The sequence below is a fragment of the Fulmarus glacialis genome, unplaced genomic scaffold, assembly GCF_000690835.1.
Source record: "Fulmarus glacialis isolate BGI_N327 unplaced genomic scaffold, ASM69083v1 scaffold6458, whole genome shotgun sequence".
Classification (NCBI taxonomy): domain Eukaryota; kingdom Metazoa; phylum Chordata; class Aves; order Procellariiformes; family Procellariidae; genus Fulmarus; species Fulmarus glacialis.
In genome coordinates this window covers 226,930-252,123 of record NW_009231538.1, presented here as the reverse complement: position 1 = coordinate 252,123, position 25,194 = coordinate 226,930, and the positions used below count along the sequence as shown (strand labels likewise).

The 25,194-nt window shown below is 41.8% G+C and overlaps 1 protein-coding gene across 1 annotated transcript in view; it reads left to right on the top strand.

Annotated features, from left to right (window-relative positions):
• The first annotated feature begins 2,626 nt into the window (after nt 1–2,626).
• The window catches only part of KIF26A (kinesin family member 26A), a 67,186-nt gene continuing 44,618 nt past the window's right edge, over nt 2,627–25,194 (top strand). The window contains exons 1-3 of the mRNA XM_009584618.1: nt 2,627–2,647; nt 3,032–3,532; nt 19,489–19,655. Coding sequence (XP_009582913.1) covers nt 2,627–2,647; nt 3,032–3,532; nt 19,489–19,655 — 689 coding nt within the window. The remainder of the gene's footprint in view (nt 2,648–3,031; nt 3,533–19,488; nt 19,656–25,194) is intronic.

Genomic DNA, 25,194 nt, shown 5'->3' with positions numbered 1-25,194 from the left:
CCGTTTTTTTTGGTTTGGCCCCCCTGCGGGGGGAGCCGTAACAAGGGTGGCCTTAACTGCTCCCCCCCCCCCAAGTGTGCGTCTAACACATTTGGTCACTCAAGTTTTATTTCTTCCCTCTGTAAAACATGAGAGTGTAACTTCCACCCCAGCCTTGTTAGGGCGCGAGCTGCCGAGGTGGGGGCTCCCCGGGACCCGGCGTTGTCACCGGGTAGTAAAACCTCTTTAATGGGGCTGGCTTAACTTTTAAGTTATGGTTAATGTTTTTAACAGTAACTTGTGTTTCCTCTGCCCTTCACGCCCAACCATTAGCCCAGGTGTTTTTGTTGCACAGAGTGGAAAAATAAAAGTAATCTAACCGTACAGCTGGGCCCTCGGCGAGGTGCTGGAGGAGGACGGCCACAGATGTGAACTGGGGATCACAGAGGCTGGATGAGTGGGTTAAAAGGCTCCTTGTAAATGCTTGGCAAAATACAAGCACTGGAAATGAGATGGCTTTTTTTTTTTTACGCTATAAATAAATTAGAAGGTTTAAATTTGGCATACCATGTGCTTATATGGTTTGCTCTGTGTAATTTTCTAAATAAATAACTTCTTTTTTTTTTTTTTTTTTTTCCCTCCTTTAATATGGCATCCTTGTAACTGCAAGACTGGCCTGACTCTGATCTGCCTTACGCTGTAAACTCTGTTTATGGAGCTAGAATTGGGGTCATTAATTTTCTTTACATCAAAAGAAGTCATTTCTTTTAAATGAGAAGCCTGTTGCACCTAGTAATTCGCTTTAATTGCTTATTTGAAACTTTTGACATTTGATAGCAATTTTAAACATTGCCAGATGAGGCTCACGCAGTCGGGACCTGCAGGTGCTTCCTTCTGTGCCCAACTTGGATCAAAGGAGCGAGCCCAGGGATGTGCCTGGCCGCGGACGGGGCACCCAGCGCTGGAAGGTGCTGTTTTCTGGGGCTGTTTGAATAGATGCTGTGTGTCAGCCTCGGCAAGAATTTGCTCAGAGGGCTCTCCCTTGGAAAGGTTTCTGCAGAGCGCTGTGCTGTTTGTTTTTCTTGGGAGATAGACTGTGTGGCGTTTGTTTTGCCTGAGGCTTAATAGTGCTCGCGGCACTGAGTTTTTGTATTTTTTTAAGTCTAATCAATAGCACTTTCTGCTGAAGGGTTAGAAAAAAGTTTCTAAAATATTAATTACCTTTTTTTCCTAACTAATATTTGTTAATTTAGTATTATCGTCTTCTGGGAGGTTTGGAGGGAAAGAATTTTCTTGCTCATGAGGGTAAGCAAATGGTGGAACTTCAAAGGCATTTTTACCAGGATCTAAACCTCAATAAAGAGAAAAGAGACAAAAATGGAACAGTGTCTTTCACTGGATTTTGTAAACTGGTTCACTAATGTGAATGCAATTTATTGTTCAGTCAGCAGCAGAAGTAATTTCCCTTAGCCTGAGACATACCTTTTTTTTTTTTTTTAAGTTGGTAAATAATAATTTGGATTACTGAGGAAAAAGCAACTTTTGTTAATGGCTTTTGGCTGTGGAATGATGTGATGCTAGATATACTCACAATGCTTTCTATCAACACTGTACTGTGTCTTGTGAGATAGATTAAAAACTACTGCAGGATTAGTCCAGAAACTGAAAATGAGTTAAATTTTGTGCTGCTGCTGCAGAAGTTAGGCAGTGTTTTAGGACTTTCTGAATTCAGAGCAAAGGGAAATAGTGCAGTTGAAAGAGAATAATAAGCAAAGCCAAAGAACCAATGCCAAGACTTTTTAAAAGAGTTTTATTGATGTGTGTTGTAATTAAAACCAGAATTAGTTAGTTTTCTAATAGGACATTCATTTCCTAGAGAGCAATTGCAGCTTGGCATAAAGTAATACATTTTTAAAAATGAGTACTGATCTGGGGATACCCCCAGCATATGTTGGATGGCTGACTTTGTGTGCCCTCATTATTAACAAGCAAATTAAATATTTTCACTTAAAATAATTATACAAATAAACCTTTGGCTGCGCTGTGATTTCATTAAAACCTTAATTGTTTAGAGAGCTCAATGAGAGTGTGTGAAGTTGGGTCAGTTTTACTGCTTGGCATTACTCTTGATAGCAGGTTTACAACAGGGCTGGATTTAATCTCTTGACTAATCTTAACAGTAGCAGGCTTGGGATGGGAAGGTGTTTGTGTGTTGCAGGAGATAGGTAACTCTATCTCTGAACTGGAAACGCAGAGCTGGGTTTTAAAATGTCTGGACAGCCTTAAAATGAACTAGCAAGGGGGAGGGGAGGAAAAATTGCTCTGTGGAAACAAAATAGGTGTTGCTTTTAAATCAGGTTCTTAGTGTGCCCATTGTCACACCTTCACACATGGCTGTAGGCTCAAATCTATTTCTCATCAAAGCAACTGTAGCGTAAGGGAATATTGCGACCATCTGGGTTGCAAAGATCAGAAATAACGGTCCTCGCTAGCAGAGGAGCCAGCTGTGGGCAGCACCATGTAAACTGTTTTTTATGCCATTTGATTAATCATTTCTGAGGGTGAAGACAACAAAACATTTACCAGGTCACGCACTAATTTTTTCAAATACTCTAAAGTCTCATTTTCCTGGGTTTAAGGTGGCGGTATGCAAAGGAAGCGCATCATGGTATTTGTAGGGTCAGCATCTCAACTAACGTTGTTCCTGAGTATGGGAAACAGAGGCATGTTAGATGTCTCCAAAGGAGAGTTAATTATAAGAATGAGTTGTTATCAAGTACACCACAGCTCCACTGTTTAATTCTGATGATAATTTTCATGCTGGGTCTCATACAAATGAACTCACTTATGGTTTATTAATCTGCTGTGACCTGCAAGTCTTTTAGGGTATTTTGGGGGGGAAAAAGCCGAGAGTTACCAGAACAGATTTAAAGTACTTCCACGGGTGGAGAGCAAATCCCAGAGAACTTTTGTCTTTTTCCTTTTCTTTCTTTTTATCTTTCTGCGTTGTTTTAACTCAGTATGTTTTTTCTGCCTTTCCCCCCTTCTTTAGGACCCACGATTATCAGCTTTAATTTTTGACAAGCTTCAAGTGCCTGACTATTTACAGAAAAACAGGAATGAAGGAGAGAGCAGATGCGAAACTTGTGCCACTCACTTGAATCAGCTGAAGCAGGAAGCCATTCAGATGATGCACACCCTCAATCAAGCGAGCTACCCAGAGGTGCCCGACCTCCCACCCAGCGCCGGGGCAGTGACCAGCATGGTACCCAGGATGGTCTCGGTCTCTTCCCAGAGAGACCTGCCGCTCATTGCTGGGCAGGTGGGCAGGCAGCCTGGAAAGTCACCGAATCTCTTCTCTGGGGCAGAGAGGAAGAAGGGACTTGGGTGGTCTCAAGGCACGGGCAGTTTTCCAAACTCCAGTGTTCAGGTCACGGTGGCCCCCAGCGGTCTCAGCGGGGCTCTGAGCTCCGTCACCATCCAAGCTCAGCAGTACCTCGAGGGCATGTGGAGTATCTCCAGGGTGAACAGCTTCCTGCCTCAGGCTTGTCTAGTAAGTAGCGATAATTCAGATGCTTGAATTTTGTTTACATGTGTGTGGATATACAGAGAGATAAAGATAAAATTTGAGGTGTATACATGTTTATCTTAGAGGGAATCAGCTAATGGTATTCTAAACCATGTTTCAAGAGCTGAAGAGCTGAAAAAGAGCTTTGAACGGTGTTCTGTCAGATGTCAAAGGGAATGTGCTTTCTTATCTCAGATGGTGAGATCCTTTCCTCAGATGTTTTTGCACCTACTTTAGCTTCACGTATGCAGGTGATGTTATTTGGCTGTCACATACCTGGTGACCCCTTTAGAAAAACATAAAAGGCCAAGTTTGTCACACGTGAAACTCTGGGAGCTTCATGGGATTATATCAAAGATGAACTTGACCCTCAAGTCTAGCACTGAACTTCGAAGGCTGTGTTCAGTTCAGCAGATGCTGTTGATACACTGTGATGGAGAACATTAATCTTCAGGTTAGATGTGCTGCAAAGCAGTTTGCTGTAAGGGAGGGTGTTCAGAAGGTTGCTTCAGAGCCACACGCCTGTAAGTGTCATTGCACTTGGATTTTAAGCATTGATGTTGATTTCCTGTATTCTGTGTATATTTTAAGCACTCTTATGGGAAATGAAAAAGCTTTATAGAGGTGCGTGTTACCTTTAAAAGCAAGTTCATTACAGTTTTGTGACTATCTATAGAACTGTGCTAAGAAGAAGGATATAGTGACTGATTTTGACTAAGGTTTATTCCTAAACTGTTTTCCTATGGTAGTGAACAGGGGATTGTAAGTAACGATAAAATGTGTACAAATAGAAGCCATGGTTTTCACTAAGAGGCGTTGTAGCAGATCTTGCAACAGCAGGTATGTCAGTGCTAGGCAGCTTTAAATTTAACATAATGCCGTACGTGCTGTTGAATATAAACACTACCTAATATTGCTTGGTAGCTTCAGTTGGTTGAGCTCCAAGATCGTCAGAGATAAATATTTAAGAGTGCTGCTGTATAACATTACTTTCACAGCTGTGTGAAGGAAACACACGCTGTTGTGTTTCCTTCTAGAAAAGGCTTGGAGACGTGATTCCTCCCTTCCATACTTCTCTCTCATATGGAAATTTGTGAATGGACACACATCCCACCTCTGAGGGGTCCCCATTTAAATCCAGTGAATCTTCACTGATGTCAGATTGCTCTCTGATTTTACATTGAGAAAAGGGAAAAAAATGGCCCATTCAGCTCTTCATAGTTTATGAGGAACTGCTGCTACGAGCGCTTTTCTCTAAAATGCTGCTCTATGCATTAGGGATCAGTTTGGCCAATGTATGATGTTATCTTTTAATTACCTTTTAAATTCAATGTATATGACAGAAATGTAGAAAAAAATGGGAAAGCTACGGGGTTAAGAAGCCCGCACTCTCTGGAAGCCAAAGTATTTCCATTTCTCTGCTCATTCCTTGTCTGCCCTTATTCTTGTCTTAAATAATTCACTAACAGCTAGCTCCAGATTTCTTCCTGCTTAACCGTGCTGACTGATAGATGTGGTTTTCCCTAACCACTGCATTATTCTAAGATAAAACTGAGTTGCCTCATTTAATCCCTGTGAAGGAAAAATATGTATAATGCAAAAGAGCTTAAGTGTGATCTAGAAATGTGCAAAGAAACTCAGTAGCCTGGAAAACAGTGACCTTTAATGAAAGGACAAACACTGTTAGACTGTGAGTGTTGCAGGCTGCTTGGATGTGATCCAGTCATCTGCAAGGACAGTTTAGATTTAGAAGCAGTTTTTGGAGAGAAGGTAGGCTTCAGTTGTTTTCTCTCTTTTTTTTTTGTTTTCAAATTTTTTTAATTCATTTAAGCCCAAATTACTCTGTTATGCATCTCTGCCTAGATTGTGCTTTCTGTGTCTGTCTGAATTCTCCTACTGCCTTTTGTACTATTAAGAGCCTTGTGTCTGATGAAGCTATTTGGGTGGATGAGGCAGAAAGTGCTTCCCCTAGGCTTTTCCCCAGCGGAATCACAGGTGTTGGAGGAAATAGCATTGGAGGGATTTCAGGAACTGGCTAGTCTAGCCCTTGCCTAGGTTAGCATCACTGCAGGACATTCTTGTCCAATGCTCATCTCACCTCATCTTATAATTTTGCAAAGACTGGGATTCCCTGACTTCTATTGATTGTCAAGTCTGAACTTCCTTTCCCATTAGAAAAGTTTTCTTGATTTATTTATTTATTTTTTGATTTTGGCTATTCTTTCCTGAAGTTTTTTTGGCTATTCTTCCCTGACATCTTTCCTGAAGAGGCAGGGTTTAGGTTTAAGATTAGCCCAGGAGAGAGCTGTGGATATACATACTTTTTGGAGATGTCTATCTTTAGTAACCTTTCCCATCTTCTTGTGGGGTGAAGCTGGTCTGGCTAGAGGAATTCTGGAGCAGGAAGAATTGCAGTAGAAAGGACAGCATTGAATGTATTATTTATTGTGTGTAATACGACTGCAGCTTGGAGTCTACAGCCCCCATCGAGGCAAGATACCACACAAATGCACAAGAAAAAGATGGTCCCTTCCCCTGGGAGTTTACACTCTCAGTAGTGATGTAAGTTATTTTGACCACTCTGTAAATACCCCCGTTTCACTCAGAATCTCTAATTTTGCCTTGTTTTCTTACCAAAGGGTTGTTCTTGAAACAAGTGCTGAACTCCCTGGTAGGAAACTGTTATCCAAGCGCTTTATGTCTCAGTGGTTTAACTTGGTGCTCCATCCAGAGTGAACGTGATTAGTTTTCTAGATGGGAAGACAGATACAGATAAAGGCTGGCGTTTGTCTCAACTACTTTTAGCTGCCAAAAAGACAGGTGTTTATTCTAAGCTAATTACCGAGTCTTCCTTCATAGAACAGGGAGAGCACCTCCAAGAGGTGCTTTGTCCTTCTCATCTCTTGGATGTCTGTCTTGGCTTGCCTTGTCCGCCAAAGATGCCTGTCACAGAGCCCAGGTGGGTGACACGGAGCAAACCCTTGCTTGGGTGGCCCGTGCAGGGTGCTGTGTGCCCAGTGCCTTGCAGGGGTGAAAATACACCCCAGCGTATGGCTGCCAAACCACCTCGTACCTACACACGTTTCTCCAGGTTCCATGTTTTTTATTTATGGTTAGTTTTAATAGTGGCGCTAGTGGAATTGTCTGCGGAGAGAAAAAAAATGACTTGATTTCTGCTCTTCTCCCTCCCCAAACTTGCATGTATTACCTTGTAATGTCACTGACAGTTGTGAAAACACTTCTGGGCTGAATGTTGGGGGTCAGAAGTGCAGGACATCGTAAATTTTTAATATATGTTTGGAGTTCAAGTATGAAAATCCATTATATAGATTATAAATTTTTTGAACGGGAATGTGTCTTTGAAGCATAGTGTGGGTGCTGCTCAAATCAAAATAATAACTGTGGGCTTCGGGAGCCGTGAAGAGGAACAGTAATTAAGGATCCAGAGGAAGGTCCAGGGAGGGGAAGACTGGGATTGCAACCAGGGTGCAAAAGGTGACGATGTAATCAGCTGCTTTACCCAAGTGGCCTGTTGTGAAAAATCACAAAAAATAATCACCGGTAGCAGTGATAAGTAGTCTGGCCAGACAGCGAGCACTGTGGAGGGGAGGGAGCTGGTATAACTCTGGGTAAGACAGCTGATTTGTAGTGGATGACTGACAACTTTAATTAATAAATAGTTTTATATTGATGTTTTTAATTCTAGACCTGACAAGTGAATATAAGGTTACTACTCAAATGAAAAACATGTTAGCAGTGCTCAGCATTGCCATTCAGTTTAACACAGAAGCAGAGGAGCAAGGGGAGTTTAGGCTTCCTAAATGTGTTGGAATCTGACTGAGAGGTAGAAAATTAAAATCACTGAAAATACCTTGTACACCTATTAGAAGTATCTGCATGTGTTGTGTGTTGTGGAAAAAAAGAGGTCTTGCTCTATGCTTTCAGTTGGCTGTGTTATTAGTATGCAGTGTTACGTACCGCATAAAAGTGGTAAAGCAGCCGTGCCATGTGCTGTAAAGACATCACAGTGAAATAGAGCTTGTTTTCAAATTGCTTTTTCTTTCATCTTATGCAAAATGAAATCCTTGCCACACTGTATTTCTAATTCGAATATATACAAATGGTACTGGTTATAAGGCAAAATATTGTGGCTCCTTGAATCTTTACCAGTTTCTAAGTTGCTTTAAAAATATATTTAAAAATGCACCATTAGTAAATTGGAAAAGTTGGAGCACTGGAAAACTGAAAGTGACTTAAGTAAAACTTTTAAAGCATGTGTATATAAAATTGTAAATTTATCAATAGACCAATGTATGTCCCTTGAGAGCATTCACAAATTTGAAGTTAGGTATAAGTTTATGGCCTGATTCAGTGAGGTTCAGAGAGGGAGGGTTCACCCGTAGCATGTGTAAATGGGTGCATATACTCTAAAGCTAAAGGAGTCACGTTCATTTGTTTTATGTGAAAAATCTCTGAAAGTTATTTTGGTCAAAATTCAAGCTTTCCTGTACTTCTTAGGAATAAGTCTCCTGCTTACCCTAATGTAAACCAGATGGATTCATCTGAGGGTAGTTCAGCCTCTGACCTTCCTTAAATCCTCTTTGTTTGTTTATAGTAAGGATGACTTAACGTTTTGCTTAGAAGATGCAATAAAAAGCTGACTGTGGAAAACAGAAGAATGACAAGATTTGCTTTCCAGCATTTACTTTTTTACTTTGATAAATGTCATACCAAATGGATTTTTAAATTAATTTTTAAAATCCTTCTTGATAGCTTTCTCAGTGACCTTTTATTGATACAATGCGTGAGATATATTTTGTAACAAAACAATTAAAATGCAGTGCTTTGACCATAAATCTTGTCTGTGAGACATCTGGATGACTTTGAGCTTTGGGACATTTCTCAGACTCTACATATAACACCTTGGCTCTGCAGAAGTCAACAGCAAACCCCAGACAGGTGGTGGGGCCGGGGTTGCATAGAGGCTTTTCTGTTTTCCCTTTAGCTTTAGTGGTGTTGGTGCTGCTGCTTCTGCAGAGGAAGTACATAAAGGAAAAGGGGTGGCAAAAAAAAAAATCTTCAAAGCTAGTGTTGGTCACTCTCTGTAATAAGTCTGAACAGCAGAAGGAAACCTTTTGATCCAAGTTACTAAATGCTTTTCTCATACTAACCTAATTTATAGCCGCCTGGAAAAGACTTTTCCTGAGGCTGTTGCATCTCGGCTGGGCAGTATGGCCTCGCATCGCACTTTGCTGCCTCAGCGAATGCAGAGGGAGGGGTGTGATGTGGGAGGACGACGCTGTTACCGGCACCTTGCATTCAGAGTCAGCGAGACCCTGCCCCAGCAGCCAGGTAGCAGACCAACTTAGAAAGTGTGGGTTGGAAATTCAGCCTTACACACGCAGATAAAAACGTAGCCCTCTGTTTTGTGTAGCTGCCGAGGGCTTCATGCTCTTTTTTTCTAGATTGCCCCCAGTGTAGGATGCTGAAGGTGAAAATGAGGTGACTTTTGAAAGCATCCCCAGGTATCAGAGTGACTTAGGAAAAATGTTAAGAGTTGACAGAAAAGGTATTGGCTACGAGATGGAAATGAGCATTTTCTTAGGTGAGGGTGTGGATTGCATCTCTTCATATTGTGTATTTGACATTTCTGCCATACTATTGGTTTTACAGTGTGGGACAGGGTAACTATTCTCAGGACTCAGACCCTCTTGTGGCTTAAATTACCACCTGAAAGCAGTTCTTTTGATCCTTCACCCCTCTAGGCTAAGCAGTTGTTATTACAGCTCTCACGGGGAAACAAGTCCATACTCGCCTTTGTTGACAATTGAAGTCAACAAGCAATAATAAAGAATGTTGGCCCAGACTTCACCTGTACTCATCAGGGGTAGGTTTAAGACAAGCAGACTTTAGAGATTATGTGCAAATGATAATCCACAGGATTTACCTTTGGCCCACAGATCATTCTCTCATCCAGCAAGTGTATGATAAGCTACAGTAAGAGAAAAAATCCCCTCCTTTTTTTACCCCAAATATTTAAATTTTCTACTCTCGCCATTGAACTAGTTTCTTTGGGATGGCCTTTTCTCTTCACCCAGTTCACTTTCAGCTTCTTTTGCTTCCCGCCGGTCCATTTATACTGTGCATGTGCTCCACTATGAACTCGCCAGTGAACCGATTGTTAATCGATTCATCCCACACCACCCCAACACTAGAAATCACTTACAAGAAAGGCTCATACTTTTTGGCTGGAGCTCAGAAGCGTCATCCAACATTTGAGAAAGACTCTATATAGTTGATGTCGAAGTGCTTTTATGAGGCTACCGTTGCTCTGCGCTGGCTACATGGGTTGTTAAGGGTGAGCTGCAGCTGAATAATGCCCTTTGGTTTCAGAGGTTAATGCAGTAGAGAAACCAGATAAATTCAGGCTGAGCTCAGACCTTAGTTGTGTGCAGGCTGGTGGAGAGAAAGTCTTGCAGTGGTCTCTCTATGCCATATGGAAGGCACTGATTTGCATGGCTGGGTGCAAGTGTGGATTGCCCAGTCGTCCTGCTTGTGTAAAATAGGATTGAACATCATAGATTTTTTGGAAAGCACTTTGAATTTAACATTTGCTCCACAGGCTGTGTACTGGAATGATGGCATGTTGAGGTCGTGGGACTCCAGGTAGTCAAGCTGTGCACAGTGTGAGCATTGCCGAAAGCATCTCCTGTTGTTTTGTGGCATGAGCGGCTGAGCATGTGGCAAATATCGATGCTCTTTGTTACTTGCAGCTGGAATCACTGAAATGCCCTGGGTGGTAGCTTCTGAAAGGAGGTTTAAAAAGCATCAATAGAAAATGTATCTACTTTTCTGTTTCAGCACTTGGGAGAGAATTTATGATGTATAGATAGAGTTCATAGATGTTTCAAGCATTTCATATGTGTGTGTTTAATGGAATGGATTGCCACTTTACTGAACATAGCATCAAATCAGCTCTGTTAATTGAAAAAGATTTTTCACATTATTGCTAATGATGTGACACAGTTTTGTTAGAGATGGTGCATAAAATAGTGCTACTTGAAATGACATTAATGTATGCATTTAAATTCCTTTTTTCCCATTTACGTGCATTATTGATTTTATTTCATTGTTGAGGAGATAATGGATTTATAATTAGAATACAGTCACCGTAATCAATGATGAGATTATTAGACTTATAAATAGAACTTTAAAACTACAATGAGGTAATTTCCCAGTGTAACGAAGGATCAATAATTAGAGGTTTGCTTTGAATCTGAAAGCAGTACTTGTAAGATTCAAGCGTGAAACACTTCTAGGCAAGTGAGTCCATATAAATTATTATACAAACTGATGTTGTGGTTAGGCATTTTCCAGAGTTGACCTGTTATTATTACTACTTTTGTTTGGTGCCCAAGTGCTTATGAATTAATTCCTCTGGGTTTGCATAGTTGCCACTCTCTCAAAACTGGACGAGTTTGTTCTTTTCTGATACCTGAGTTGAAGGAAGCATTTGAAAGGTGCCATAGGCAGGAGTCTGTTGCTGTGTTTTTGGTGGTGTTAGGCAAAGATAATGGATCTACCATTCAGAACCTCCCCCTTCTGCTTCTTAGAAGTCGCGGTGGTAAAGCTGGGCAAGGTGGTTGGCTATTCTAGGGGTGTAGGTGGCAGTGGAAGGATGAAGAAGGGGAGAGCAGCCATTGTGAGCCTGGCTTGGGAAGGGTCTGGATTTAGTTGGTCCATGCAGAGTAGCTGTGTAGACATCCCTTTGAGTCTCACCAACCTCTCCTGACGACTCTGAAGTACACATGGGGGCCTATGGGAATGGCGCAAGCTCCTGTTAGTAGTTAAGCTAAGAAAGACTCTAGTGAAAAGATTGTATGGGAATGATAAGAACATAAGAAATATCCTACTGGGTCTGAGCTGCAGCCCATCTAGCCCAGGGCTGTCTCCAGCAGCAGAGTTGGAAATGGTGTTTAGGGAGAGCCATGGAGCCTGGCTGCTTTCTGCAGTCTGTTCGTACTCTCCATCATGTACAGTTGGGGAAGTCTCAGGGACACATCGCTGTCTGTTCCCTTTAGTATCTGTTTATGGTCCTGCTGTGCAGGAATTTGTCTAATCCCTGACTGAGCCTGCTGACACTCTGCCTCCACAGCCTCCTGGGTCAGCAGGTTCCACAAATTCACTATCCCTGTGCAAAGAAGCACTCGCTTTCTTTCAGCTTAGCCACCACCTCCATGACTTTGTAAACCTCAGTCAGATGCCGCTCAGCCTTCCCCTCTACAAACCAGAGTCCCAGCCTCTTTCATCTCTCCTTCTAGGGCAGCCACTCCATCCTCTTGACCATTTACTTGTTTGGCTCTGTCCTTTCCCTTACTTCACTTGAGATGCAGGACTAGGACTGCAGCTGGTACTCAGTATGTGGACCCCCTCCTTCTTGCTCTCAGTGCCCTGCCTTGTGATGTCCAAAATTTGTTTGGCTGCTGCTGCATCTTGAGGCAATGATTTCAGAGGAACTGTCAACGACCTTTGGATCTTCTGAGTTGTAACTGCCAGTTTTGAGTTCAGCATTGTTTAGGTGTGGTTTAGATTATTTTTCCCTAAATACATGGTGTTATCTATGTCAAATCTCATCTGACACTTCTTTGCCCACTCACATTTGGGAAGTTATTCTGGAGTTCCTCATCACTGGCATGGCATTTGGCCATTTGAAAGAGCTTTGGGACATCTGCAGGCTTGGAGATTTCACTCTAGTCATGGTGAGTCATGTCTGTGCATCTGGGTTACATGGTTTCCACACGGGGAGTAAACAGCAGGTCGGCAGGGAACAGCCACAAGGAAGAAAGAGCAGCATCTGCACAGCTCCATCCCTAATTTGGAAGGTCCTTCAACAACGATCACGTAGTCAGAGCTGTCCCGTGTTTGCGAACTTAATGCTGCTTCATGAGCTTGCCTGTAATTGAACCTTGTTCTCTAGATTTGGGTGTACTAAAGAGCTAGTTTTCCCTTCATATAATGAGGTCTTGTACCTCTTCAAGCAAGATACTAGTCAATGGGTGCCTTGCATGTGGTAGCTGTCAGGCAGATTGGTCCCAACGGATGTTCTCTTTAAAGTAGTTACATCTAATATATAAGCAGTTCAAGCATGATTGAAATAGAAATTAGGTATGACAGTCTCTGTCCACCTTTGCCTTTATTTGCTGACATTTTATGTCAATCATTATAACAATATAATGATTGTACTAAAATTGTAAGACCTGGAATTCTTGGGAACATGGTTATTCCATTTTGCTGAATAGAGAGTAATCAAGGCACAGTGAGATTTTGGTTGAGTTGCCTAAAGTAATTGAGAAATTTTGCTGTGGAGTCAGGAAAGCGACACAAGTTCTCCCGATTCAAAGTTCTGTACGTGTCCTGTGATTCACTGCTGTTAGGGACGCATCTGGCCTGTGGAAGTCAGTCCTAATGGAAAAGCATTTGTCTTCTTGTAGGAAACCCAATCCTAAGCTGACAGCAATTTGCATTATTATGAGCTTGTTAATGAATTCCTTCACTTGCTCGTATCAGCCTCTGACAAAAAGCAGGGATTCAACTGTATATTTGTCCACTTGAATAAACAATTCATTTTTAATTTTGACCACAATGGTAAATTAAAACACCCTGAGCAATACACAGCTATATTTTTTTGGCTTTGGAGGCTGTAACTATTGTAATACATATCAGCAGGGAGGGCTCTGGGCAACACTTTCTGATGTTTGCCTGCAGGCACTAGAAGAAACAGTTCCTCTAGTCTGGCTGTTTTAAACCCACTGCACGTGAAAAGTCACAATTTCAGAGTGTTTATATGCAGCAGGATCTACGTCCTTCTTGATAGCCCTTTTTCATGTCCTCCTGACTTTCCAAGTGGTGGGTTTACATGTGCAGGTAGGAGGGTGACCTTTGTGTGACTGGTGGTCAGATAGCTGTGAAGAAGGAAAAAAAATCGCTTGCTGCCTCTTTCGGTACCACTGTCCCAAGTGGCTGAAATGTGAAGTAATTGGTCCATCGCTGCCTGGTGGCATCTTTGTGCTACCAGAGCCCTGGCTGCAGAGACCTTCCAGCTTGGGAACATGGGCAGGCTTACGGGAGGAATGGGTGTTTCATAGACGAAGGAGGCCTGCCTAAGACCTGCCCAAAACCTTAATGCATTTCTCAGGGACCAAAGGGCATGGTTTAGGAGAGATCTTGGGCCAAGGTGAGATCAGGAGCCCCTGGTCAGAGGGGAACAATCTGCCTCTTCTCCATCCTTGTTAGCCAAGGGCATCAGCTCTGGATGCAGCTGGGTACATGTGTCCTGCAGTTGAAGGATGAGGTCCTTTCCGTGCATGAAGCACAGACTGCTGGTGATTTTTGGTGGTGAAGATCCAAACCCTTAACCTGTCTTAGTAATTCAGATATTAATCCAAAAAGCAAGGGCCCTGAGGTTGTCTTTGGATGTCCTATATTACTTTCCAGTCTGTGACAGCAGACGAGCCCTCCTATTTCTATTTAATTCTACTTCTCTGTTAGATCAATGATAAGCCAGGCATTAGCAGCTCTTGTAGCTGAAAACCTGTTTTGGGAGAAGGGATATTATGCTCTGCACTTGATTCACATTGAACATGAGATGCACATAAAAGTCTGAAACTACAGGTTTAGGCATTCTTGTTACCACATTGCAGCTGCAGGTTATAAAATTACAGTAGTGTATTGTAGTTATAAAATGCCTTAGTTATTTTATAATGAGCCCCGGCAGAAACATTGTCAAAAGGCGGTAAAAAGTTTATCCAGAACACTTCAACCTGGCGTATACTGCACAGTTAGCTTTACATAATGCTAGGCAGTCTGAGGAGGAGACATTTCACATAGAAGACGTATGCAGGACTTACCCATGCTTACGGGAAGGAAGGGTTTATAGTATGAGCATTATCCAGATAGAGATTTACGTCACATTTGTTCCAGTTAGTGGTAGTAGGTCATAAGAGTCTTAGCATGAATCATTTAGGGGGAAAATTATTGTTTTATCATATACAAACAGTAGATGTAATATATTGCAAAATCATTAGATGAAGCAGTTTTTACAATTTAATTGGCTGTGACGTTCCAGTCTGAAAGAGGAATATAGTAAGTTAAAGCAAATACTAAAATTCTGTATGCCTGCCTGCTAGTCAGAAGGGGGTAAGAACAACTTTAAAAAAAAAAAAAAAAAAAAAAAAGCCCCAGTACAGACTCAGGCTTGATCTTGTTAGAGCTTCACCTGAAATTCAGTGTTGAAGCCCTGCTGAATGCTTTCATTATGGGACCAATTTTTTTAAATAAAATAAATTGTATGGAGTTCTGACTCTGATTACACAGATGTGTATCAGACTCGTTGACACTTTTGTAATTTTCTCCATTCCCTCTTCTGTGAATCTGTTCTTGATACTTATATTTAGACATCATATCTGATTACTTTCTGTTGCAGCTTTATCCAAGCCTCTGGTTTTCTTTTACCATCGCAGTGCAATCCCAGGATTGATGTATTTTTCTCTAGATTTTTATATTCCCATGTTTTTCTTGCCTGTCACCAGGCACATATTTTGCATGAGTTACGGAGACAAAGTGGCAGCACCTAGCTTGGCTTTTTTGGATCCCTGGACAAAGGTCAATGTCCAGAGAATGGAAACGTTCAGGGAACTGGAAACGTTATGGCTTAGGTTTTGGCTTTGTGCTTCAAACTTGTAAAGAGCTTGTTGGGGTTGTAATTGTCCTTTAGATGGTAAAGGCCTGACAGTGGACTGTGTACCTGGGAATTTAATCTGTGGCCAACTTCTTTACAGTGTAATTTTGGACTAGTCTGACTTGTTTAAACCTGGGCAGATGTTTCCTGCCACCTGGTCACAGCAGGGAACCTGCGTCCTGGGAATCAGGGACAGGGCAGGGGATGCCCCTGCTCTGCCCAGCACACCTCCACACCTGAGGATGTCAGGTCGCCTCCGACTCTTCCTGCCCTCTCCCCCAGCCTTTGGCCATCTTAACTGGGAACAACTCATGCTGTCACTGCTTGTTGTGGCCCTGCCAGCCTCAGCTGCGTGTGTGGATGCTGCCAGCCAAAATGCAGCATGTCTAGCTCTGCTCCCATGTCCTCAGGATGGGCGCTGGGACCCGGTACCAAAACCCTCCCGTCCATGACGCAGGCACCGATACGAAGCACTGAGACATCGGTCATTCCTGCACATGCAAAATGCCTGGTGTGACACTTTCAAGTGTTGTCCTTGCTGTGCACCAGTTTTCATGTGGCTTTGGAGCGAGTAGAGGGAAGGGGTCCTAAAGAGCAGTTTTGGAAATCCTTCCTTTGAGGATTAGCTGGTTTCCAGAGGGTTAATGGCTTTTGTCCGGCAAACCTTTTCTTAGAAAATTAAAACAAACATTAATCTCTGGATGCGAAGGCCTGTGACACTTTAAATATTCAATGCAGTCAGTAACACTTTATAGTGACAAGGTTGTGATTTCTGTGTTTGATCATGAGTGATTTATGAAAATTTAGTAAATGGTGAAGCACAGTTCCCTCTCAGCTGCAGACTGGAGTCTCCCTGTGCAGACTTGTGTGCTTAAAAAAGTCACGCTCCCATTCCTCTAGAGAATTACATTTCCCATACACAATCCCCAGAAGAGCATGGGTTGAGATGAGGGAGATGCATGAAATAATTCTTGCATTTAGTTTAGAAACAAAGCTCCCTTATCTTATTTGTACCCCTTCAGCAGCTGTAAGCAACGCAAGCTGAAAGCGTGGTGTGACAAACCAGAGTGCCCCGGAGGGTCCCATTACTTGCCTTTAGTTTTCCTGCCTCAGGGCAAATGACTTGGACCTGACAAATTTCCTCATACCGGAGCCCCCCTCATCAGCTGAGAGATGTAGCTGTCTCAGGGAGAGCTGAACATGGTTGTGCTGGAAAATGCTGTCACTTTGGATGGTGCAAGCAGTCCCTGAAATGAATCCTAAACTTGGAAGAACTCGTTTTGGGCTTTTTCAGCTTCTCACCATGCAACAAAACTGATGTTACCTCTGTGTTTAAGAATACTAATTGGGTAGTCAAAGACTTAATGAAAAAGACATGGGTTGTCTTCTGCACTAGTCTGCTAATGATTTTATCTTGTATGTCTTCACTTTTTCCCCCTTTACAAAAATCAATGCCTTCTCCTTGGCTTCCCCTCATCTTCCTTTCACACACGCACAGAACTGAGAATAAAACTTCCAAATTTAGTCAGAAATTACAGTTTGAGTTTTCAAAAGTGTCTAATGTGGGAATGGCAATTTACAGACACCCAACTTAGATATGTTGGTTTGGAAAGTATATTAACCATTGTATCTGAAATATCAGGGTTGACTTAGATATTTCAAGTTAGATGCCTGATACGTCCACAATCATTGGTCTCTTAGAAATGTAGGCTTCTAAGTTTTCATAGAAATTAAAAAGTGGTAAAAAAGGAATGTATGTTATACATTGCTAATATTTTTGTTAAGTGTGAATAGCTTTTACAGGAATTGATCTGTTAGCAGATTCCAGTCAGTTCTTACAAATCTGTTACACTTTGCTGTAAAATTCACTGAAGTTTCATGCTAACTCTGCAGATTTCATATCTAGCTTTAGATTATGCCATCATTCAGATTATGCATTAGTTAAAGGACGATTGTTTAGAAACACGTTGCTGCTTCTGCCTTCTTTTTTCAATATTTTGCTCAAACGTGATTTTCTTTGTTTCAAAGTCCTTTCATCTAATATAGCCCCTGTTGAAAGTGAATGGAAAAATATGTCTTGGGAAGTCATCTTGACCCTGTAATTTTTAGTCTGAGACAACATCACACGTGACAGAGGGTTATGGTTTTCTTCCTGGCAGAACATATGGGAGTATTCAAACACTAATGTTAACCTGCCTGTGGCTGCTGGTAGGGTTTTCTTCTCTTGCTGGCCATCATGCCACCGGCTGCCGTGGATGGCAGCGCCTTGGCGTGCCAATTTGTGAGCCCTGCGGAGTTTCTGGTGTAGATTTCTTAGTCTGTAAATTGCTAAGTCCGTAGTAAGCTCTGCTTATTATTAGTACTTTGCATCAGTTCATGTAACTCAGAAGTTCACATGATACATTTGGATCTTTCCCAGTCTGCATTGTCTTCTCCATGCCATATACTTTCCATGGCTGGTGTAGGTCACCACCACACATTTGTCGCTTCAATTTGTTAATACTTAAGTACCTGCTCATATTGTTGGCATACCATTTTTTGTGCCAGTCTTGACCTCTAGCAGTGCTAGTCACTGCCTTTTTGCCTGCATCGCTAGGTCTCCTGAGACTCCTGTATTACAAAGCAAAGGGTTTTGCAGAGGGTTATTCAAAGGTTCCAGTTAGGCTTCTAGCACGAGTAGCTTTGCTAGGATTAAGTTAATTTGCATGAATATTCTTCTATGTCTCAGCCTCAGATCTCTTAGGTGAGCTCTATAAAAGTACTTTTTTGTGTAGCAGTCTATGGTAAAGCATTAGTCAGCCACTCTGTAATACTGATAATAGTATTAATCTTTAAAGAGCAGACCTTCAAAAGAGCTGGATGCACGTTCTTCTTGTTGACTTTGCTGGGAACGGGGAATTCAGCACTCAACCTATGGGAATGAGTCCAGATGAAACTCCAGACGGCCTTTCATGCACCAGTCGAGCTCTGCTCGGTTGACAAGAGTTTTCTTTTACTTAATACCTAATAATGGGGTTGCCTCCGTTCTCATGAGAAAAACTCTGTTTGGATTGTCAGTGTATGAGAAAATTTAGGGTGTGTATGTAACTGGGAAGGTCCTATTAACATGTCTGCATATCTGCAGTTGTAAAACATGATCTATGGCAGCACAAAATTTAAAATTTGGTGGCATCCCAGGAAGTACTTAATTGCGTTTGTGCAAGGCTGTCTCCTTTTCTGGAATTTATTTTAGCTAATTAGTTGGAAATGTCAAAGTAGTATTTCAGATGATAGAAACATCATATATTATCATACATGAAGCAATTAACTCTTTTGACAAATATTTATGGTGGTGTCATCTTTAATTAAATCTTCAGTACTTCTAGACATAGAGCAGGTTCTTCCTAAAAGGAGGCCTTCCCAGCACTGTCAATGAGCATTTGACTGATGGGACTTAATTGAACTTGGTACTGAAAGAGTTGGTGGCCTAAGCATGAAGATACCGACATGACACAGTTTCACAATACAGATGTCTGATATTTTGGCAAAATCCCAAAATAATCCCCCCCCCGCCCCCTCCAAACTGTGTCTCAGATACCGCAGATGCATTATGCTGGAGAAGGTGCATCTCCAGGCACTCCTGTTCTTCCACTGGAACGGTTTGCAGGAGACAAAAATGCCGTGTACTTGTGCTGCTAAGATAGATAATGCTGAAAAGCAGGGCTGTATATATGTTTTAAAAAATCAATTTTTTTTTATTTAGTTCTTGGGGTTATTCATGTGGAAACATGTTACAAATGTGACTGTTTGGTTACTTCCTCTTAAACAGATAGGTCTTGCAGATGATGTGCCACTGAGAAATAATTCCTGACAGTTATAACTGAACCAGATAAACAGTTCTGCCAGCTCCCAAATAACACTCTAAAACAAAAGGGTTCTGCTTATCGTTTTCCATTTCTTCATGCCTGTCAAACTATTTAGCTGTGCATTACCCATCACAAAAGGTCTCTGTGTTATTCTGCTTGTCTGCTGCAGTCATGGTTTTTACCTTCTCTGTTGCAGGACCTACTGCGGTACTCTTGTCCAGCTCTGTCACTCCTCAGCCACTGCTATCTTCACCTTCGCCCTCGCAAAGACGCTCTTTGGAAGCGCTGCATGAAATTTCTCCCTGTCATGGCCATTCAGCAAGTGTATTAACCTGTACATATGTTTTTATTTTTTTCAGGCAGAAACAGCACCGGAAAGTGGCCGGGATGGTCCCAATGTTCAGATCAGCTCAGGGCAGAACAACCCCGACCCCGCGGGAGCAGGCGGCTCGGCAGCCTCCCAGAGCCTGGTTGCTCCAGCCGGGGTCTCGGCAGGTACCTCAGCTGCAGCTTCCTTCTTCATAAGGTAGTTTTTCACCTTTCTGGTTTCTGTAACTGCTCATGGGACTTCAAACATTTGTGACATGCTGTTGAGTCTCCTTGCCATGTGTAGAAGGTGTAGCCTGTGGTGCTGGTTGCTGAGAGGTGGAGTTGGTCACCTTGTCGTGACTGTGGCTTCCCACTGCCGCTGGGCAGCAGGGATGTGATGGTGATGCCCCATTTCTCTCTCTGGAGACATCTATTGACCAAAACCCAAGAAAATGTGTGTTGGTCTTTGTCTAGTCCTTAATGGACATTTCCACCTGTAGCAAGTCTGTTATTCTGTAGGTTTCCTTGGAGCAGAAGCTGAAGTAACAAGGTTTTTTCACTCAGATCTAAATTTAAAAAAGTTAGAATTTTATTCAGTAGTATGGCCTCTGCGTGCAAATTACAGTTTTTTCCATAGTTGGTAACAACAGTTAAAACAGTTTAAGACATTCTTTTTTTAGCAGTAGCCTAGAACAACCTTTTTTTTTTTCCATTCTTGGGTCTTACAACAAAAACGATATGTTAGTTTTGTTTGTGAAATGTTTGTTGTAATTAGCAATGTTGATTAAATGCAATAAGCTGTCAAGCAGATGGTATTTAAAACAACAAAATTCAGGGCTTTGTACTTGCATTCCAAACTTCTTTTTAAATTCAGAACTGAACATATTTTGAGACAATATTGAAAAATGTATGTCTGTGAATGGCATTAAAGTCAGATTTATGCACTGAGTGAGGATTCTTCTTATCATGTAATCATGGTGGTAATTGTATTGTTTCCTTTTCCTTGATCTTTAAAATGTTTTGCACCATTAAAAAAATGACATTTACTGTAAGTTACAATCTGACCTCAGAAGGAGCTCAACTTCCCAAGTTCTGTTTTTTAGAAGAACGTAGTACGGCAAGTCTTAAGCATTATATGCCTACATATCATGGTCTGTCTGTACACAAGAGGTTGGGAAATGACTGCCCCAAGAGCGGTGTGTGTAAGTTAGTGTTTTGTCTCTGTGCTAAGTGCTGCAGGTTTAAAGCCCACACAGAGAAATGGTTGCCTACAAAGGATGATTTGTTTCATTTTAAGACAGGTGTCTGAAGTCAGTGAGAGTGGAGAGGAAAGATAAGGGGAAAAGCTCAGACACCTCTTTTTCTGGTTCAGTTACCTAAATAAGGACAGATGAATCCTCTCTAAAGCACCTAGACTGGAGAGCAGCCCAGCTTTCATTACTGTATTTTATATTGTGGCTATGAACACAGTTATTTCAGTGTGAATCTGTATGTTGTGAGCAAATGTAAAGACCGCAACTTTCACTGGGGAATCCAGAAAATAAAATACCCTCCTTGCAATTGAGAGAAAGAAATCAGTGCCTAATAATCTGAAATAAGACCCAAAATCTTTTCTCTCGGTGATGCTTCTGTCACTGGTCAGCAAAACTCAGTTCTGGTTTTATTGTAAAGCGACAGATCCTTACTAGTGATTGTCGTTGGCTTGATTCAAAGATTTCTGAAGTCAGCAGCAAGACTGCAAATGACATCATTGTACGTTGGATCAGGCCCTAATTGCTTCTCATGAATCTGTCTTTGCCTTGAGTGAATCAGAGTTTTATAGCTTTAGCAGCTATGTGCTAGCTAAAACATTTTAAAACCCATTAGTACATTGCTTATTCCCTACCCATGTTTCCTCTGTTCAAAATTGATTCTCTTCAATTTTTTAACGGAAGAACAGGGCTGGTTGAAATTTTTTTGCACAAAGAACTTCTGTTTCTTTTTTTGCAGTTGTTGTTGGAGAGAGAGACTTAAGTGAGAAATAAATTTTTCCTTTAACAGTTATCAGTTATCTGAATTAGTTTTGTAGCATTTTCATGATCTTTCATCCCACTGCTGATTAATGTATTTCAGCATTCATTTCTCAGTATTCCAGAGCCTGTCTAAGAATCTTGGGTTCCCTAAAAGCAAGCATTCAAGAAACAAATTCAGTTACGACTGGGTTTAAAAACACAAATTGAAACGCAGAAATTCTCACAAAGGCTGGGGGAAAGAGATCCATTATTGATCCCTGGCAGTCGTAACTGTGTTGAGCAGGTCCTCAGGTGGGTACCGTTGCATAGTCCTGGCCAGGCTGCTCCACCACCATCAGCATTAATCTCAGGAGAGGCTCCCTCTCCCATTGCTCCTTCTTGTCTTCCGACTCCTCCTGCCATGGGGACCTTACGGGTCAAAGTTTCCATGCTGAGTCTTCCTCCTGCCCTCAAGCAGTCCTCAGCAGGAGGGGAGAGTAAGAGGAGGAAATCTTCAAGGATGAGTGAGAGACAGATGCTGGCAGAAACTGGGGTGGAAGCGGCTTATCCAGGGACCACAAGTATTGGGATATCAACAGTTTTGGCTGTTTTTGTTCAATACTGATGGGATATCAAGCTTCTTGGCTCCAGCCTTTCCGATCTCGTCTCCTCTTTTCCTTTGCACCATCCAGCCTCGAGCACATTGAGGAAGAAGGTCATCCCTGCCTTGAATCCTTTGCAGCAGCATCCACTTCTCTTCGCCTCTCTGTTCAGCTAATCCTCTCACAGCAAGCACCTAGAGATGAAAGAGGAGTCATGGCACTAGTGTTATGCTGTAGTCCCTATTCATTGTATTTGCTGAATCTTTCCTTACCATGTTTCTCTCCTCAGCCACTTAAATTCTGAACTTCATAGCAGGGCCAGTGTATTACTTGCGTTATGCAGAGCCTGGCACATTTTGTTCCTTGTTCTCTATTGGAGTAAATGCAATTGATATATTGATAATCACACACACACATACATTTTTTTTTTTTTTTCCAAATCATTGCCCTCTCTTTGACCAAATCTACTGAGTACCTCCATCTTTTTACAAGAACCCTTTTGAAAAAAGGGGCTGTGGTTGGGACTTTAGCTTGGGAAAATAGCTGTTTTGTCATAGAAATAACGTAGCTAGGCAAAAATATGCATGTATGTTAACGTTCAGTGTATTGGGGTGCAGTGTTAGTTACTTTGAAAGACAAAGCCTTCATAGGGTGCTTGTGGAAACTGCGTCTGTGATTTCCTTAGCAGCAACAACACTAGATACAGATTTTTTTCACATGAATAAAGGATTCCAGTCTTGTTCTTCATGAAACAGCATTAACTGTGTTTGTACAGGTCCTAGCACAATTAGCTTTTGGGCTGTGGCGTGGTTTCCTGGCAGCAAATAAATGTCTTTTTCACATTAAAACTATAGTCTCTATTCAATGAAATAACACCCTTTGACTCTTGCTTGTGGGCTGTCTTGTGCCTGGGAAAGGAGGAGGTCTGCGCAGGGTTTTTTGGTTGGTTGGTTTTTTATGGCAGTTTGTTCCTCGGTGAGAGTCATAGCTTTGTGTTTGTAAGGTTACAAACTCAAAAGACCGTACAGAGAGTTCATGTCCTCACCTGGAAAATAATAACTAAGAGCTGCAGCAAAATGTTTACCTGGTGATAAGAGGTACCCATGGTTAAAATAAGTATCTTTAAGATACTCTTTGCAGTGAATGCATTGATTTTGTTAAGCATATGTGCAGCAAAATCTACATATTCATCCAAAGCTCTTTCTCATTTGAATGTCGTATTTAATTTCTTCAAGCTTAATTATGCTCTGCTTTAAAAAAAAAAAAAAAAGTATTTTATTCATTACCTAGAAATGCAGAGTGTCTAGCATGGAAGTGCTAAGTATTCAAAATCAAAGCCAAATATTAGAGCCAGCAGACAGAAGCGTATTAAGAAATTAAATCGGTTTTAAGCTTTTTTCCTCACTCTGATCTGTCATAGAAGGAAGAAAGCTTTGATTAACATCTGACTGTGTCACACAAGCAAATTGCCAGACATGACTCGATGGTCATGTTACCGAAGGACCAGAGGATTTAGCAGAAAATGCAGCTTCTCAGTAGGTCACTGATAGAATAAGAAAGCCCGAGCAAAAAGCGCAGCTCATGGGCATGGATGGCTGTGAAGAGGCTCCCAGTTTACCCTTACAATACAGGAGGAGAAGTTTAATCTTGCATTCTTCAGATTTAAGAAGAATGCAGCTGGGCTTTGTCCCTTGGTGTGATGTGAGCCGTGCCTTCCTTAGTGCTCCACACTTTATACCTGTTTCCAGGGGTTTTTTTTTTGTATAAGGAACCTGAACAAACTTTATATTACTAAGTGAAAATATGTGAGATAGTTGTAGGACCCTTCTGTGGGCTGTGCTTGCAGCTAAGTAAATATTGGCATATTGTGGTATAAAGCTGTAATAAGCTGTTGGGTTTTTTGTCACCTGGACACCTGGGGAAGAGAGGAAATGGTGTTTCCAAGAACAGGCAGGAGAAGGGCAGCGAGGAGGAGGAGGAGAGTGGGCATGCACTTGGGAAGAGGTTAATGGGCTATCTGCCAAAAAAGAAAATACCACTCCCTTGGGAGGAGAATCAAGGCCCCCGAGAAAGCCATCACCGTTAACGTGCCATTTCCGCCTGTTGGTGGCTGGTGACAGCGGTGGCAGCACCGCCTGTGCTGCTGGGTGGGGGTACGGTGTTTGGGTGAGAGCGTGGGTGTCGGGCCTCGGTGCACAAGGGTGAGCTGGAAGGAAGGTTTGAGCAGTGACAGGGCAGCTAGGGGGAATCAAAGCTGTTGAGAAGAAAATACGTATAAAAGCAAGCACGTTGAGGTGAAGACAAACCGTATGAAGTCCCCCTTCTTAAATTTTAATCTTGTTTGATGTTGGGTTATTTTCACATCTTTTCAAACTGGTTCGGTCACAGGGTTGCACTTGCTGCCGTGGGACTGCAGCCTTTGAAGCAGGGAAATAGCTGTATAGTTGCAGCTACTTTCCCTTGCATCCACCTGCTTTTGTTTGACAAATTAGCCTTCCAAACATAGCACTCACTATGCACTCACTAGTTTTCAGGTTTCTAAATGATTTGCAGTGTTGCTGGGCTTTGCTACATTAAAACCATTTAAGTTAATAAATCTGGAGAATCACAGTGGTGAATCACACCCATTATCTTTCCACTCTGGTCATATTCCTGCATGTTTGGGGAAAGCTGTGTCAATTTAGACATGATATAAGACATTACACGTGATATGCTTTTTACAAGCAGCTTTTCTTAACAAGGTATAACATACAATCTCTGAGTAATGTAATTGAACATCTTAAGAGTTAAAATAAGCATAGTTGTCTTTTTCTAGATTCAGGATATGCCATCGTATTTCAATGCCTGTGAGTCGTGGATTAAAGAATCTAATTATTCACTAATGAGCAGTAATGGTACATATAAACTAAGGGTCACTATCCTATTACAGGCACCTGATGGTTCACTGATAAGCATTTGGTCATTAGATTGACCATAAAATATAGTCAATAATTGAGGTTACTCATAGAGCAGACACCTTATCAGCTTTAGGCATGGTGGGACAGCTTGTCAGTACTCTGTGTACTGATTGTGCTGTGACTGAGCATATGATTAGGGTATTGAAGCAGTCTGTATCTAATGAAACTGCAGGACAGGCATAGCAATATTAGCACAACCACTAAAT